The following is a 16125-nucleotide window of genomic DNA, read 5'->3' on the forward strand; positions in this document are numbered from 1 at the left end:
TCAACATCCATTTCTCTTTACAATTCTGAGAAACACCTCAGGGTGGTTTTCTGCGTTAATACCTCTTTACAAATGCAAGCTGCTAAAAGGCCTCAGCTGCAGGGTGAAAGGAGAGAGGCTGTGCAAGACGTTGGTGTCAGAGGAGTGAAGAGTTCATGGGCAGGGGATTGAAGGACTAAAGAAGGTTTTTTTTTTATTCATTAATGCGATGTGGGCATCACTGGCTAAGACCAGCATTCATTGCCCATTCCTAGCTGCCCTTGAGAAGGTGGTGGTGAGCCACCTTCTTGAACCACTGCAGTCCATGTGTTGTAGGTGCACTCCCTGGTGCTATTAGGGAGTTCCAGGATTTTGACTCAGCGACAGTGAAGGAACGGCAACTTAGCTCCACGTCAGGAGGGTGTGTGGCTTGGAGGGAAACTTCAAGGTGATGGTGGTCCCATGCATCTGTTGCCCTTGTTCTGCGAGGTGATAGAGGTCGCAAGATTGGGAAGGTGCTGTCGAAGGAGCCTTGGCAAGTTGCTGCAGTGCATCTTGTAGATAGTACACACACTGCTGCCACTGTGTGTCGGTGGTGGGGGGGAGTGAACGTTTGTGGATGGAGTGCCAATCAAACGGGCTGCTTTGTCCTGGATGTTGTCGAGCTTCTCAAGTGTTGTTGGAGCTGCGCTCATCCAGGCAAGTGGAGAGTGTTCCATCACACTCCTTACAGAGACACTAAGAGGATGGGTGCATTAAAACACAAGACATGAAACTTCACAGTTGATTTGAGAGAGAAAAAGATGCTTGAGAAATTAGGGTTCATTCACTAGAACTGAGAAAATCAAGAGGCAAGTTTATGTGAAAGTGAATACTGACAGACTATTTTCACTGCCTAGGGAAATTGCAATAAGAGTGCAGACATTTAAAATAATCAGACAAAGAATTAAAGGGAAGATTAGGAAAAAAGCTCTTTACACAGCAGGTAGTTACAATGTGAAATTCTCTGCCACAAACTGTTGCTGAAGCAGAGTCCATTATTTCTTTGAAAAGGGAATTATCGATGCTTATTTGAAAAAGAATATTAATGGACATGGGGAGCGATCAGCAGAAGAAGATTGGACAGACTTGCTGGGCTATACAATCCATTTTTTTTTTATAGAAGGATCGTGTATAGTACTAATAGCCCTATTTTGAAAAAAAAGAACGTCAAGAAAGCCATCAAAAAGCGAGGAATTAACACACTTCAGGATTGATAACAAGCTGTTTAATACTGTTTGTTTAATTTCCTTTTTTAACAGGAGGTGTTGGTTCACTTTTTTTGAAGTAACATGGAAGAATTTTGTACGAATGCGCTAAGATGCTTGTTAATAGTATCACGCCCTCAGTGACTGATGAATCAAAGGTAGAATGCAAGACACGCTTTGGATAACTTCAACAAAATTAAAACTAAAAGGCTTGTACTCGTCACATCTCTCACAGATATCCCCACAGTGCTAAACATAAAATTAATTACCTTGACAGTGCAATGACTGCGGTTCTGTCGGCAAACATAGCAGCTATTTAGCGCATAGCAAGATCCCATAAACAACAAACAAGATGACTGACCGGAACAATTGCTTTTACCACATGTTGGTGAGGGGTGGGGGGGCAGGGGTGCAGAATATTGACCAGGGATCGGGTAGGAGGAGGCTGGGGGGACTCCTTGCCCTTCATCCAACAGTCCAAAGGATTATTGAACACGCACCAAACCTGGGCACCATTTGCAAGGCCCGTCATTACAGCCACTGCTCCCATTTTCTTACCCGGCAATTGTTCACAATGGTTTTAGCTGTCGCTATTTACACTTTGTCTTTTGCTTCTTTTCTTGCCCTGCTACCACCCACTTCTGCCTGATCTCTTTTATAATTTAATCACGCTTGATCTCCAGCAACGTCACAGACCTATCTTCTTGTTTTTTTTTTCTCCCCCTACCCCCCGACTTTTTCATCCTGGCTCCGCACTTGCTTGTAACTACAGGCGGACACAAGTCCCGCCTCAAACTGTTTAAAGGGCCGGCGCCCGACAAATGAAAGCTGGTCAAAACAACTAATTGGAGGCGAGTTTGCTCTCAAATTTAATGCAGGTGGGCGGGGAGCCTGTCCTCGGTGTAAAATCCAGCCCTGAGTGTTCTTCCTGGTGTCCAAGTCAATATTAAACCCTCAACCAATATCACTAAAAGCAGACTATCTGAGAGAAAAAAAAAGACCTGCATTTATATAGCACCTTTCATGACCTCAGGACACCTCAAAGCACTTGAGAGCCAATGGGAGCGTAGCCACTGTTGTAAATGTAGGAATCATAGCATCTAATTTGTGCACAGCAAGCTCCCACAAACGACAATGTACTAATGCCTTTTGTAATGTTGATTGAAGGATAACTATTTGTCAGGGCACCGGGGATAACTCCCCTGCTCTTCTCCAAAATGGTGCCATAGGGATCTATTACATCCACCGGACAAGGTAGATGGGGGTCTCAGGTTAACACGAAAGATGGCACCTCCAACAGTGCAGCACACCCTCAGTGGTGCACTGGAGGGTTAGCCTAGATTTTTGTGCTCATTTCCTGGCTCACCAGGGGGAGGTGGTGGCATAGTGGTGTTGTCACTGGACTGGTAATCCAGAGTGCTGGGGTAATGCTCTGGGGACCTGGGTTCGAATCCCGCCATGGCAGACGGTGGAGTTTGAATTCAATAAACAACTGGAATTAAAAGTCTAATGATGATCATGAATCGATTGTCATAAAAACCCATCTGGTTCACTAATGCCCTTTAGGGAAGGAAATCTGCTCGCCTCACCTGGTCTGGCCTACATGTGACTCCAAGCCCACAGCAGTGTGGTTGACTCTTTAAAAAAAATGCCCTCTGAATAAGAGCAATTAGGGATGGGCAATAAATGCTGGCCCACATCCCACAACTGAATTCAAAAAAACCACCCTCTGACTCAGAGATGAGAGTGCTCACAACTGACATTTGAATGTTTCTCACATCTGGCTGTAACTTAGCTGTCACGTTTCCATAAGGGTGATTACACACTTTATAAAAGTGTTTCATTCGGGTGGAAGGTTGTGGAAGGTATGCTACGAATGCAAATTCCTTTGTTTCTCTCTGCTGAGGTAACACAGCAGCGACCTTCCCCTTTAAGAGGAAGCTAACCTTAAGACTTGGTAAAAACAAAAAACTGCGGATGCTGGAAATCCAAAACAAAAACAGAATTACCTGGAAAAACTCAGCAGGTCTGGCAGCATCGGCGGAGAAGAATAAAGTTGACGTTTCGAGTCCTCATGAGGACTCGAAACGTCAACTTTGCTCTTCTCCGCCGATGCTGCCAGACCTGCTGAGTTTTTCCAGGTAACTCTGTTTTTGTAACCTTAAGACTTGCATGTTTTCTGGGCCTCTGTCTTACACAATCTGTGGACATCGGGTGAGGTGCTGAAGATGTCCACTCTTGGCACCCGGCTCTGAGTAATGGGAGATCAGGAGTTCATGCAGCGAGGGTGAGCCAAACCCCATTTCAGCCTCTTTTCATTTGGCGAGACCCTAATTTGTAAAGCTCAACTCTCCTGCATTCTACAACTCTTGTGGTAAGCAAAAGTCGAGAACGACTGAGTTCGCTGCTCTGTGCGTCAGTGATCCTGGGCTGGAGTCCGGTGGCGAGAGAGCATTCAGCCCAGATTCTAGCTCCTGATTCCAGTCTAGGGAACCTGAACACAAAAGTAAACTACTGCGGATGCTGGATATCTGAAGTGAAAATAAAAAAAAAGCTGGAAATACTCATCATGGCCTGGCAGCGTCTGTGGAGAGTGAAACGTTTCAGGTCAATGACCTTCAGCAATAGAGAACTTGAGTATTGCTGAAAAAAAGGTTGTGAAAGCACTTTGGGGTTCTTGCAAAGTGTCCTGATGAGTGTAAGATGAAAAGCTTCAACATGTCTCTTCTTCAGCAATACTCAATGACCTTCCTTCAGAGCTGCACACATGTGTGGCTACAGAGGCAGAGAGAAGATTACAGCTGTTTCAATCATTTTAGTTAATTTTTGAAAATAAAAAAGTGCCTTTCTGGGGGTGGGAGCAGTGAATTGGGATGGGGGGGGGAGGTGGGGTGGTAATATGGGACACTGATTTGTAACTACCTCTGTGTGAGTTAGGGAGAAATGGAACACTGGAACAGGAGGAGGCCATTCAGCCCCTCCAGCTTGTTTCAATAAGGTCATGGCTGATCTGTGATTTTACCCACCTTTGCCCCAGATCCCTTAATATCTTTGGATAACAAAAATCTAACAATCTCAGATTAAAATTTACAATCGATCGAGCATCAATTGGTGTTTGTGGAAGAGTTCCAAGCTTCTACTACCCTTTGCAAGAAGACATGCTACCTAATTTCACTCCTGAAAAGGTCTGGTTCTGATTTTTAGACTTTGCCTTCTCGTCATAGATTCCCGAACCAGTTTAGAATAGATTTCCCAACCCAGCCTAACTGCTACCTTTAATATCTTGAAAACCTATCAAAACACCTCATGACGTTTTAATTTCCAGGGAACAATGGAATCTCTCCTCGTAGTTTAACCCTCGGAGTCCAAAATCATTCTGGTAAATTCTACACCTCCGCCAAAGTCAATATATTCTTCCTAAGGTTTGATGCCCAGAATTGCTCCAGATATAATCTAACCACACATCAGGGCTATGTACAGCTGAAGCTTGACTTTTACCCCTTTGGATTTTTTTTATTCATTCATGGGATTTGGGCATCACTGGCAAGGTATTTGTTGCCAATCCCTAATTGCCCTTGAGGGAGGTTAAGAGTCAATCACATTGCAGTCGATCTGAAGTCATGTGTGGGCCAACCCAGGTCAGCGCGACAGATTTCCTACCCTAAAGGACATTAGTGAACCAGATGTGTTGTTATAATAACTGACGATAGTTTCAAGGTCACCATTACTGAGACTGGCTTTCAATTCCAGATTTTTAAAAAAGGAACAATTGAATTTATTCATCAATTGAATTTAAATTCCACCTGCTGCTGTGGTGGTGAGGGTGAGCATTATCCTGGGCCTCTACAATGCACATTCAGTGACATTACCACTATGCACTATTGCCTCCCACTCCATTCCTCTCGATATAAAGGCCAGCGTTTCATTAGCCTTTTTGATTACTTTCTCGAGTGGAGAAACAGGAGAGAAAAAAAAAATGAACAGAAATAAATATAGGACTGATGACAATCATACCATCAGTGGCAATGTTTTGGGTGTGGGATGGCCATTGCATTAGACACTAATGGGCATTTTTGCCATTCGACAATGAGAGCACTTTGCAGAGTAGTTAATGCCGATGAGCAGTTTCAAATGCTGGCTTAACACAGTGAATAACGATTACTCTTCAGCGAAGTTAAAAACACCAATTTAGTTGATTATTAGGGGGCCACATCCAATTAACTCAAGTGCAGGAGGCACACCCCAGGCTTTTCAAAAAGCTCTGCCACGCCACTAGTGTCTGTCACAGATGGACAAGGTTTTGAGACGACTGCCAAGCCCGTCAGAGTGAGGCGGATGGTGTCAAGTGCCATATGTGGCAATCGCAAGCAGCCTCTCGGCGGTTTGATCTAAGGGGAGGAAGACAATGGCAGTGAGGCTGAGCCTTCGCCATGCAAAGCTGCACAATTAATTATCTTGCCTTATCAAAAGGAGCAGCACATTTTGGGGGAGGGGAAAAGCGGTTACACTCACCTGGAAGCCGACCACACCTTCAAAGAGGGTCCGCTTTCAACCCCGCTTGTCCTTAAACATGACTGCTCGAGCAGTCGTTCATTTCGGTGAGAGGTAGGGGCTTGCCTCAGGGAGGGAGACTGCGCGCCCGCTCCCTGTCAATGCGCCCTGTGTCCAGGTGCACCCACAAGGTGATGGATGTGTTGCTTGCAGAAGGCTGGCAACATCATTCGTCTTCCCCCTTGGCCAGGCAGCAGCATTGCTGTTGGTTATCGGTGACTTTCCCGCCACTGATGTTTTTGCGGGGGTAGTGGGGGGGGGGGGGGTGGGGTTGATGGCAGGTGTCCATCAGTTTTTATTGCCCCTCCCTCGACATCGCACAGCAAAGGAGCCTCCTTGCTAATGTCAGAAAACAGGGCACCAACATTGGAAAACAGAATCTCACAACTTTAACAAGAGGTGTGGTTGCTGACTACTGAAAACCAATTTAAGATAGCTGGCAAAAGAACCAGGAATGGAGATGGGGGCAGATAAAGCAGGATTTTATTCTACTCAGTGGGTTGTTAGGATTGGGAGCACACTTTCTGAAAGGGCAGTGGAAGCAGGTTCAATAGTAACTTTCAAAAGGGGAAGTGAGGAAAGGACATGTTGAGTGGGACTAATTGGATAGCTCTTTCAAAGAGCCAGAACAGGCACAATGGACGTAATGGCCTCCTTCAGTGTGGTAGGATTCAACATTGCAGGGAGGAGTTACTTGCATGGCTTAAATCACAGTAAAAGAGCCAAATTGTAAAGACGCTTCTGAAAAACGAAAGAGGGGTTTCAGTTCCAGAGTGCTAGTGGCATTTGCTGAAGGCTTTGTCAGCGACGAAGAGGCCAAGACCTGTGTGGACAAGCAGAGGAGCTGTCGCCTATTGTATTCCAAAGTGGATGAGTGGAAGCCAAGATTGTGACTTAAAATCTCAACTCTGGGAATATCTAGCCGAGGGAGCTACCAATGAATTAGGCCGGGATTGTTTCGGCCCTGTCTTGGCGAGTCTCGCCGTGGGAGGTTCAGCGGCCAAGCCAAAAGTGCATTGGCTTTGGTGGGATCGGACTATCCCGACGGTGGGCGGGGCTGGAAAAACCTGCCCTTAAGCTTCTCCATGAGCAACAACAAACCAACACATGAAAACAGAGGTATCTATAAGCACCATCATGTCAAGAAACATCTCAGTCTATGCTTAGCAGTGAGGGTCAAATGTTGCATGACCTCATTTGACTGCCTCACATTTAAAACAATCACGTTTATGCTCAAATTATCCCACGGCCTCGCCTCCTTCCCTTTCTTTGTAAGCCCATAATCCTTTGAGAACTCCGCACTCCTCCAATTCTGGCCAGTTCCTTGCATCCCCCACATACTTTACCCCTCCAGTGGCAGCTGTGCCTTCAGCTGCCCAAGCCCTAGGCTTTGGAATTCTCTCCCATAAATGCTCTCTGCCTCACCACATCTTTCCCTCCTCCGTGGAGACACTTTTCAAAACCTATCTGTAGGATTCACTCCTGCATCAAAAACACGTCGACCACCAGCCTTTATCACACCCAGCTCTGCCCTGCTCTCAAAATAAGCCATGTCTTTTACCCTTTTCCTTATTTCTCAATCACACGGTTTTTTATTGGGATCAAGCCCTTCATTTCTGCCTCGTTGGGTGATTTACAGTAATCATTGTTGTATCCTTACCACAGTCTTGTTGCAAGAAGCAAGCTAAGGCAGTGCTTCCCAAGCTTTTTCCCAGCACGACCCCATTTTAATGACTCAGACAGGGGTGGGGAGGGCTCAGTTGTTGAGCTGGGTGGCAGGGGGGATGAGGGGAGTTTCAATTGTTGAATGGGGGAGGAAGGAGTTGTGCATGCCCCATCTTCCCCTCCTTCAACCCCTGTCTCTCCCTCCACCCCCCATTTCTCCCTCTTTAGCCCCATTTCCCCCTCTTTCACCCCCACCTCCCCCTCCTTCAACCCCATCTTCCCTTCCTTCACCCCATTTCCCCTTCCTTCACCCCCATCTCCCCTTCCTTCACCCCCATTTCCCCTTCCTTCACCCCCATCTTCCCTTCCTTCACTCCCTCATCTCCTTCCTCTACCCCTATTACCCCCTCCTTCACCCCCATCTCCCCCTCCTTCACCCCCTCATCTTCCTCCTTTACCCCCTCATCTCCCCCTCCTTCGCCCCCATCTACCCTTCCTTCACCCCGACCTCCCCCTCATCACCCTCCTTCACTTCCATCTCCCCTCTTTTGTCCCCATCCCCTTCCTTCCTCCATCTCCCTCCCCTTCACCCGCCATCTCCACCTCCTTCACTCTCGCTATCTCCCCCCCCCTCTTTCACCAACCCTCATCTTCCTACCTTTCAACCACCGCCACCACCGCCATCACCCCCAACCCCATCTCTCTTGTCGGGGGAGTTGACAAAAAGGAAGGTGATGGCGTAGTGGTATTGTTGCTGGGCTAGTAATCCAGAGACCCCAGGGTAATGTTCTGGGACCTGGGTTCAAATCCTGCCATGGCTGATAGTGGAATTTGAGTTCAATAAAAATCTGGAATTAAAAGTCTAATGATGACCATGAAACTGTTGCTGATTGTTATAAAAAACCCATCAGGTTCACGTGTCCTTTAGAGAAGGAAATCTGCCGTCCTTACCTGGTCTGCCCTGTACGTGACTCCAGACCCACAGCAACGTGATTGACTCCTAAATACCCTCTGAAATGGCCCAGCAAAGCCACTCAGTTGTATCAAACCACTACAAAGTCACAAAAAAGGAACCCCCTAACAGCACAGTGGGTGTACCGCCACCATGTGGACTTCAGCAGTTCAAGAAGGCAGCTCACCACCGCCTTCTCAAGGGCAACTAGGGAAGGGCAATAAATGCTGGCCCAGCCAGTGAAGCTCACGTCCTGTAAATGATTTTTTAAAAGCATTTCTTCCAGAAAACACAATCATCTACCTATTCACAGGTATTCTTTGCAGCAGCAACAATTGGGCCTCAGGATGCCCTCACCCTCCGGTTAACATGTGAAAACGATCCCATGTTCCTTAGATCATCAGTGTGAACATAGGGCCTAACATGGTGATGGCACCCTTTGAAATAATTTATCACAAATACAGTTTTTACAACAAGTAAATAATTCACCATCTTAACTCTTCCAGAATTAGATTGAGTACTTTCAAACTATATAAATACCATACAAAACCGAGACACTAAAATGAAGCCCTCTTACCTCGAGTGCCCTTGGGGCATGGGCGCTCCACCATCAGGCCTCGCTGTGTCTGAGGCCAGCCTACTTCCCTGGCTTGCGTGGCCTCACAGAACCTCTCGGGGATGGGGAAGAAGGTGGACACTGGGGGCGTTCTAGTCACAGCGTCAGGAAGGCCTGGTCTGGGCCCTCGGCTGCCCTCTTTCGTGCCTGCAGCCAGAGTTGTGGTGGTGAGAGCTTTCTCAGAAGTGGTTGAGGTTGTGGTTGCCACTGTGGTTTTCACACCAGCTGCCCCTAAAGAAGTTGTCTCAATCGTGGTTGGTTCTGCAAGACAAGTTGACATGTGAAAACAAACATACCTCTTGGCAATTTGTATGTCTAGATTTCGGAAGGAAGAAACAGAGAAATAAGAGAAGGCTTTTCTGCACCTTGAGCCTGTTCTGCCATTCAGTTAGATCATGACTGAACTGTATATAAACTAGATAGAATCATGGAATGGCTGCAGCACAGGAGGCCATTTGGTCCATCATGACTGTGCCAGCTCTTGGAAAGAATTATTAGCTAGTCCCACTTGCCTGCCCCCATAGGCCCTTAAATATTTTCCTTTCAATTATCCAATTCTCCTTTGAAAACCATGATTGAATTTGCCTCCACCACACTCTCAAGCAATGCATTCTAGATCCCAACCACTCGCTGTTTAAAAAGATTTTCCTCATGTCGCTGTTGGTTCTTTTGCTGATCACGTTAAACAGGTCCTCTGGTTCTCAATCCTTCCCCCGATGGGAAGAGTTTCTCCCTATCTACTCTGCCCAAACTCCTCATGTGTTTGGACGCCTCTATCGAATCTCCTCTCAACCATTTCTTATCTAGGGAAAATATTCCAGATTCTCCAATAACTGAAGTTCCTCATTCCTGGAGCCATTTTTGTAAATATCTTCCGTAACCTCCTCAAAAGCCTTCGCATCCTTCCTGAAGTGTGGTGCCCAGAATTGGATGCAACATTTCAGTGAAGCTCAAACCAGCACTTTATAAAGGTTCACCATCATTCACTTGCTTTTCTGCTCCTATTTATTGAGCCCGGGGATCTTGTATACCTTTTTAGACACTCAATTCAATCTTCCCTCCCACCTTCAATGATTTGTACACATATACCCCCAGGCCCCTCTGCTCCATTAAAATTGAACCCTTTATTTTAAAATGCCTCTCCCTCATTCTTCCTAATAAAATGTACCCTCCTTGATTCTGTAACCCTTAATACTCTTGCCTAACAAAAATCCAGCAATTTCAGTTTTGAAATTTCAAGCGATAGCTCCCCACCCCCCCACCTGCCCCCCGCACCCTTCCCCCACCTCAACAGCTATTTTGGGAGAGAGAGTTCCAGAATTTCCACCACTCTTTGCATGGAGGAGTGCATCCTGACATCACCACCGAATGGCCTAGCTGTAATTTTAAGGCCGTAGTCCTTTGTTCTGAGCTCGCCCCACTACAGGAAACAGGTTCTCTCTTTCTGCTCTCAAATCCTTTAATCATCTTAAACACCTCAATTAGACCAGCCCTTCATTTTCTACGTTCAAGGGAATAGAAGGCCTGCCTGTGCAAGTTGACTTGTAAACACTCACGGATATATTAAAAAAAAAGTATTTAACACTCAAGCGTCATTTGCTTTCAACAGCAAAGAGATCAAGAGGAGACATAAATTTGATTGAAGGCCTTTCCACCTCACAGTCACTACACGTGTTTTATCTCATTGAGCGTGGATCAAAACAGTCATTACACTTTTGCCAGCAATAAGCAGATGTGAAAATTGAGGAATGCGTGGTTGAGAAACGCACAGTACTCGAGAAGCTTTCAATTTACATCATGTTTCAGTAACTTAATGCAGAGCCTTACAAGAAAGTAATTAATGTAACATCTTGCGCCCAACCCCCTGCAGTCATATGTGCTCAGAGTTAGTGAGTAAGCCTGATTAAATTTTCAAAGCACCCTGGTATTCTTTATATTCTCTCACAGTCAGAGTATCCTTTGGCTTCCCAGAATAACCCCCTTGAAGTGAAAGGCCGTTGGATTATTCTGATAGCAACATCGCAACGTAATCAAAGTTCAAGCTAAAACCCACTTGTGTGCATAAGAATTCTCTCTCTCTCCTGTAAGCACGTCCACGATCTCAGCTTGGTGCATCTGGCAGCAAACACTGGCCGTCTTCACAAGCATGTGAAGCCAAAGGAGGGATTGTTACTTGGCAACTTGCAGCATCAGAGTTTATTTATTTTTTTGCCCTTCATCATTTATTTTGCTTTTACCCACTTCTCCTGCAGGCAATACAATACGTCGATGCGGCCTGCAGGCTGGTGCCATTCCCAGGATGTACAGCATCAACGTTAATGCTCCACATGAGCCTCCTCCCAGCCTTACCTCATCTCACCCTTACCTCATCTAACACAATCAAAATATCCTGCTGTTCCTTTCTCTATCCTGCGTTTATTTGGCTTCGCCTCAAGTCTGTATACGTTATTTGCCTCAACTACTCTCTGTGGTGGGCGAGTTCCACATTCTCACCACTCTCTGGGTAAAGACGTTTCCCCTAAATTTCTTACTAGGTTTATGAGTGGCTAGGCTTATATGAGCCACCTCCACTATCTCAAAACAGATAGTGGGCATCTCCTAGCCAGACAGGGCGCCGCATATGGAAGTACACCAGTGTGCAGGGATCCCCAGCATGTTTGCCCTCTTGACTCAGTGGCGACTCTGTTGGCTGGGTCATGTGAGCTGAATGGACAATGCCCACACCCCCAAAGACATGCTCTAGGGGGAGCTTGCGATCGGCACGAGTCCAACAGGCCGCCCGCGCCTGCGACACAAGCGCGTCTACAAACGAGACTTCAGGCTGACCGGGGTCGGAGTCGATGCCGGCCAGAGCGCCTGGAGACAAGCGGTCAGGGAGGGCGTGGACAAAGGAGAGGGCAAAAGAAATGAGCAGATGGTGGAAAAGAGAGCCCGCTGGAAGCAAAATACATCAGTCGGCCTTGGGCAAACGCTATTCATCTGTGCCAGACTCGGGAATCGGCCTCTACAGCCACAACAGACCACATTCAATACCGAAGAGCTACACAGTCCATCGTCTCCTGAGTCGGATGGATGCCGATAACCTGGCTTAAATTTACGGCTCCGGATTTTGGATTTCTCCGCAAGCGGAAACATCTTTGTGTCTGTCCTATTAAAAACCTTCATAGTTCTAAAGACTTCTGTGAGGTCGCCTCTCAGTCACCTCTTTTCAGTTCGCCCCGTTTAATTCTTTTCTGATGGTTCTAACTTGTCAGTTTTGGTATCATCCTTGGAAAGTAGACTGAAACACTGGTGGTCAGAGTTCACAGATGTATGTTTATAATGTGTGTTTCTGTCAATAAAAGCTTTTAAGATGTGTAAAGACGAGGCCCCAGTTCCATCCTTCTTCACCTGGCTGTCTAACGTATAACAAAATGGCACCAAGTTAAGGTAATTGGCAAAAGAAACAGAGGGAAAATAAATTTTCACAAGTTGCTATGATTTTGAAAGGAGAGTTGAAGAGACAATGTTTTCAGGACTTTCGGGATAGAGTTGGTGGTGGTGGGTTACAGTTCACTTAAGGAGTCTGAGTTGCTGTGGCAACATGCACTTTTACCTGCATGTTGTAATCTGGAGCTCTGAACAGTGATGGCAGAGGCTTCAACTTTCTCTCCAACCATCACATGGCTGACCAGGAATCTCTTACTGCCTTGCCACTGGCGTGTGTTGGATTTACGGGTTTACTCACCTTCCCTGGCCATCAAATCTTGAGGTGGGACTCGAACCCAGAGCTCGGAGGCAGGGACGCTACCCACTGCACCGCAAGGCCTCCTAAAGAGGTGGGTGGGATTAATTCAAAGAACCAGCACAGACACGATGGGCCAAATGGCCTCCTTCTGTGTTGCACCAGCTTAAGAGTCTGTGCAAGAATTGATAAAATATTGGAACTGAATCAAAAGGAAACCTAGAAAAGCAAATGACATGTGGCTCTTAGACAATCTACCATGCTTACCACCAATGAAGGCCTCAAGTTGGCTTCACTTTTGTTTCTTGCGTTAAAACAGGGAGGAAACAACCTGATTGGTGAGTGAGAGCTCTGCACCTAGGCAACATGTGCCAAGTGTGGTGCGGCCTTCAAGGCCCATGGGGGAAAGAAGCTTGCTGTTTGATCTTTGTTGTTGAGTTAGCTGAGGTGGTGGTTTGGACTTGCTGTGTTTAACCTTTGACCCCAGCCAAGAGAGGGAGTTAAGACTCTGGCGTTACATCCAATGGAGGCCAGTGCGTGTGGACATCGATAGATCGGGTTCATTTGTGGAGTCTTTTACGCTAAGATTCCCAGGTTTGTGACTTTCGTGGCCTGGATAAGTCAGTCCCCCAAACTCTTGTGTCGTGTTAAGAGGTTGCAAGTCCCTGTTTAGTTATCTGAGAGGGGTGGGGTGTGGGGGGTTGCTTCTCAATTTTTAAGTTGCTCTTCAACCTTACGCTCCAGCCTCCTGCTACAAGAAGGCGGGAGGAGGGAAAGCAGGCACAGGGCAGGAATGTTCAAGCGGCCATTCCTCACACAAAAGGTGGTGGAAATGTGGAACTCTCTCCTCCCCAAACAGTTATTGAAGCTGAGGGTCAACCGGAAAATTTAAAAACCAAAGATTGCTGGATTTTTGTTAGGAAGGGTTTAATAACCCTTAACCAAAGTGGGGAAAGGGTGCTCAGAAACGGAAATGAACGATGGAGCGGGCCTGAGGAGCTGAGTTGTCTACTCCTGTTCCTCTGCTCATTGTTTTGCCATGCCAGGCCTGGTTGTAAAGGCCCCAATCTTTCAAACGTGTATACACCTCAGACCAAGTGGGCCAGGTCTGATAAAGTGATTGCTTTGCAATGGGGAGGGGGGCCTGCAGCACAGTACAACAGTGTCAAAGCATTGCAACAAGAGAGATTTGCAGACATGATTTCGCCCAGCCTTTGGAGAGATATGGCAAAGGAGTAACAACTTACTGACCGAGAGTGATCGAAGTTAAATCTGAATGGGAGGCTGGTACAAGGCTGCAGGGCCTTTCGGCAGCCAGTGCAGGAGGGGCAGAGGAAGTTCACTGTCTGGCCACACACACCCCACTCAGCTGCAGGTGGGCAGAGTGCGATGTGAGGCACCTTCATGGAGCAGCAGGAATACCCCCAAGAGAGGTGTTAACTCTCCTGGCTTAAAGGAAGAGTAAATGTTTACCAAGTACATTTATCACAACTTCCTTTAATTGAGATTTAGCTATTCGAGGGCGGTGGGGATTCCTCGCCCGATTCCTTGTTTTCTGTGTTGCTGTACACCTTCTTGCATCTAATTCTTCAGCTTTTTCTATACTTTGTTTTAATCTACACCTCATTGCACACCTGTACCCGCACTTCACTCTACACCTGTACCCGCACCTCATTGCACACCTGTACCCGCACTTCACTCTACACCTGTATCCGCACCTCATTGCACACCTGTATCCGCACTTCACTCTACACCTGTACCCGCACCTCATTGCACACCTGTATCCGCACTTCACTCTACACCTGTACCCGCACCTCATTGCACACCTGTATCCGCACTTCACTCTACACCTGTACCCGCACCTCATTGCACACCTGTATCCGCGCTTCACTCTACACCTGTACCCGCGCCTCATTCTACACCTGTACCCGCGCTTCACTCTACACCTGTACCCGCGCTTCACTCTACACCCGTACCCGCGCTTCACTCTACACCCGTACCCGCGCTTCACTCTACACCCGTACCCGCGCTTCACTCTACACCCGTACCCGCGCTTCACTCTACACCCGTACCCGCGCTTCACTCTACACCCGTACCCGCGCTTCACTCTACACCCGTACCAGCGCTTCACTCTACACCCGTACCCGCGCTTCACTCTACACCCGTACCCGCGCTTCACTCTACACCCGTACCCGCGCTTCACTCTACACCCGTACCCGCGCTTCACTCTACACCCGTACCCGCCCTTCACTCTACACCTGTACCCGCGCTTCACTCTACACCTATACCCGCGCTTCACTCTACACCTGTACCCGCGCTTCACTCTACACCTGTACCCGCGCTTCACTCTACACCTGTACCCGCGCTTCACTCTACACCTGTACCCGCGCTTCACTCTACACCTTTATCCACATCTCATTTTACCCCTGTATGTGCACCTCATTTTACACCTGTACCCATACCTCATTCTATACCTGCATCCACATCTCATTGCACACTTGTATCTCACCTGATTTCACACCTGTATCCATATCTCATTTGCGTCCCCCGTATCCACGCCTCATTCTACACCTGTATCCACACCTCATTGCACATCTGTATCCACACCTCATTGCACACCTGTATCCACACCTCATTGCACACCTGTATCCACACCTCATTGCACACCTGTATCCACACCACATTTTACAGTTGTTTTCACACGTCATACTGAGCCCATTTCTGTGAACCAAAGTGTTTCTTTCATCTAAATTTGTTTTCTCTATTTCCCCTCCGCCAACGGCCCAGATTCTTCTCAGTTGAGTCCTCTTCCAGCTCTCACCTCACTGTCTGGTCTTCCCCTATGTGCCTGGAGAATCAGCCCGCCCAACAGATTATTGAACTGTGAGAGGCATCATAGCCAAGGGTAAGGTAAGCCTCTCATCACCCAACATATAAACAACATATAGACAACATTCAGGAGCTGGTAACTTGGGCTGATATCTCCCCCGCAAGCTGCTCCCTTGGGTGAGATCAGCAAACCAGCGACAAGATGGTTAGCGCTCGGTCTCTTCCTGATCTGCTTGCCTCCATGCCAAAACATCAAACATAAACAGCAATGTTGCTTTGCTGTGCCTTAATTGCCTCTCAGAGAAACAGAAACACACAGAGCCTACTCTTTTGCTCTGAAGCTGTTTCTTGGCTCTACATTTCAAGCTTGACATTTTAGTAGCTTTCCTCCCGTTTCCGTGGCAACCCACTTGTTGCCAGCCAGGCAACATTTTTCCGTATTATCTGCTAACTGGGGCTGGTTGGGTAATAATTTACCAGGCCCGAAAGTCTGCTCCCATCGGTCCTAATAATTGCAACTGCATTAGAACCCCCTCAACCAGAGCTTGAACCATCTTAATTT

The 16125-nt window shown here is 47.2% G+C and overlaps 1 protein-coding gene across 5 annotated transcripts in view; it reads right to left on the bottom strand.

Moving 5' to 3' along the window:
- The window catches only part of adgrl2a (adhesion G protein-coupled receptor L2a), an 865273-nt gene that overhangs the window by 82826 nt on the left and 766322 nt on the right, over positions 1-16125 (bottom strand). For all 5 annotated transcript variants that reach the window (XM_078560693.1, XM_078560690.1, XM_078560691.1 and 2 more), the window contains one exon: positions 8972-9271. In XM_078560693.1, the coding sequence (XP_078416819.1) occupies positions 8972-9271 (300 nt within the window). The remainder of the gene's footprint in view (positions 1-8971; positions 9272-16125) is intronic.

Source organism: Cetorhinus maximus, chromosome 17 (genome assembly GCF_964194155.1).
Source record: "Cetorhinus maximus chromosome 17, sCetMax3.hap1.1, whole genome shotgun sequence".
NCBI classification, from domain to species: domain Eukaryota; kingdom Metazoa; phylum Chordata; class Chondrichthyes; order Lamniformes; family Cetorhinidae; genus Cetorhinus; species Cetorhinus maximus.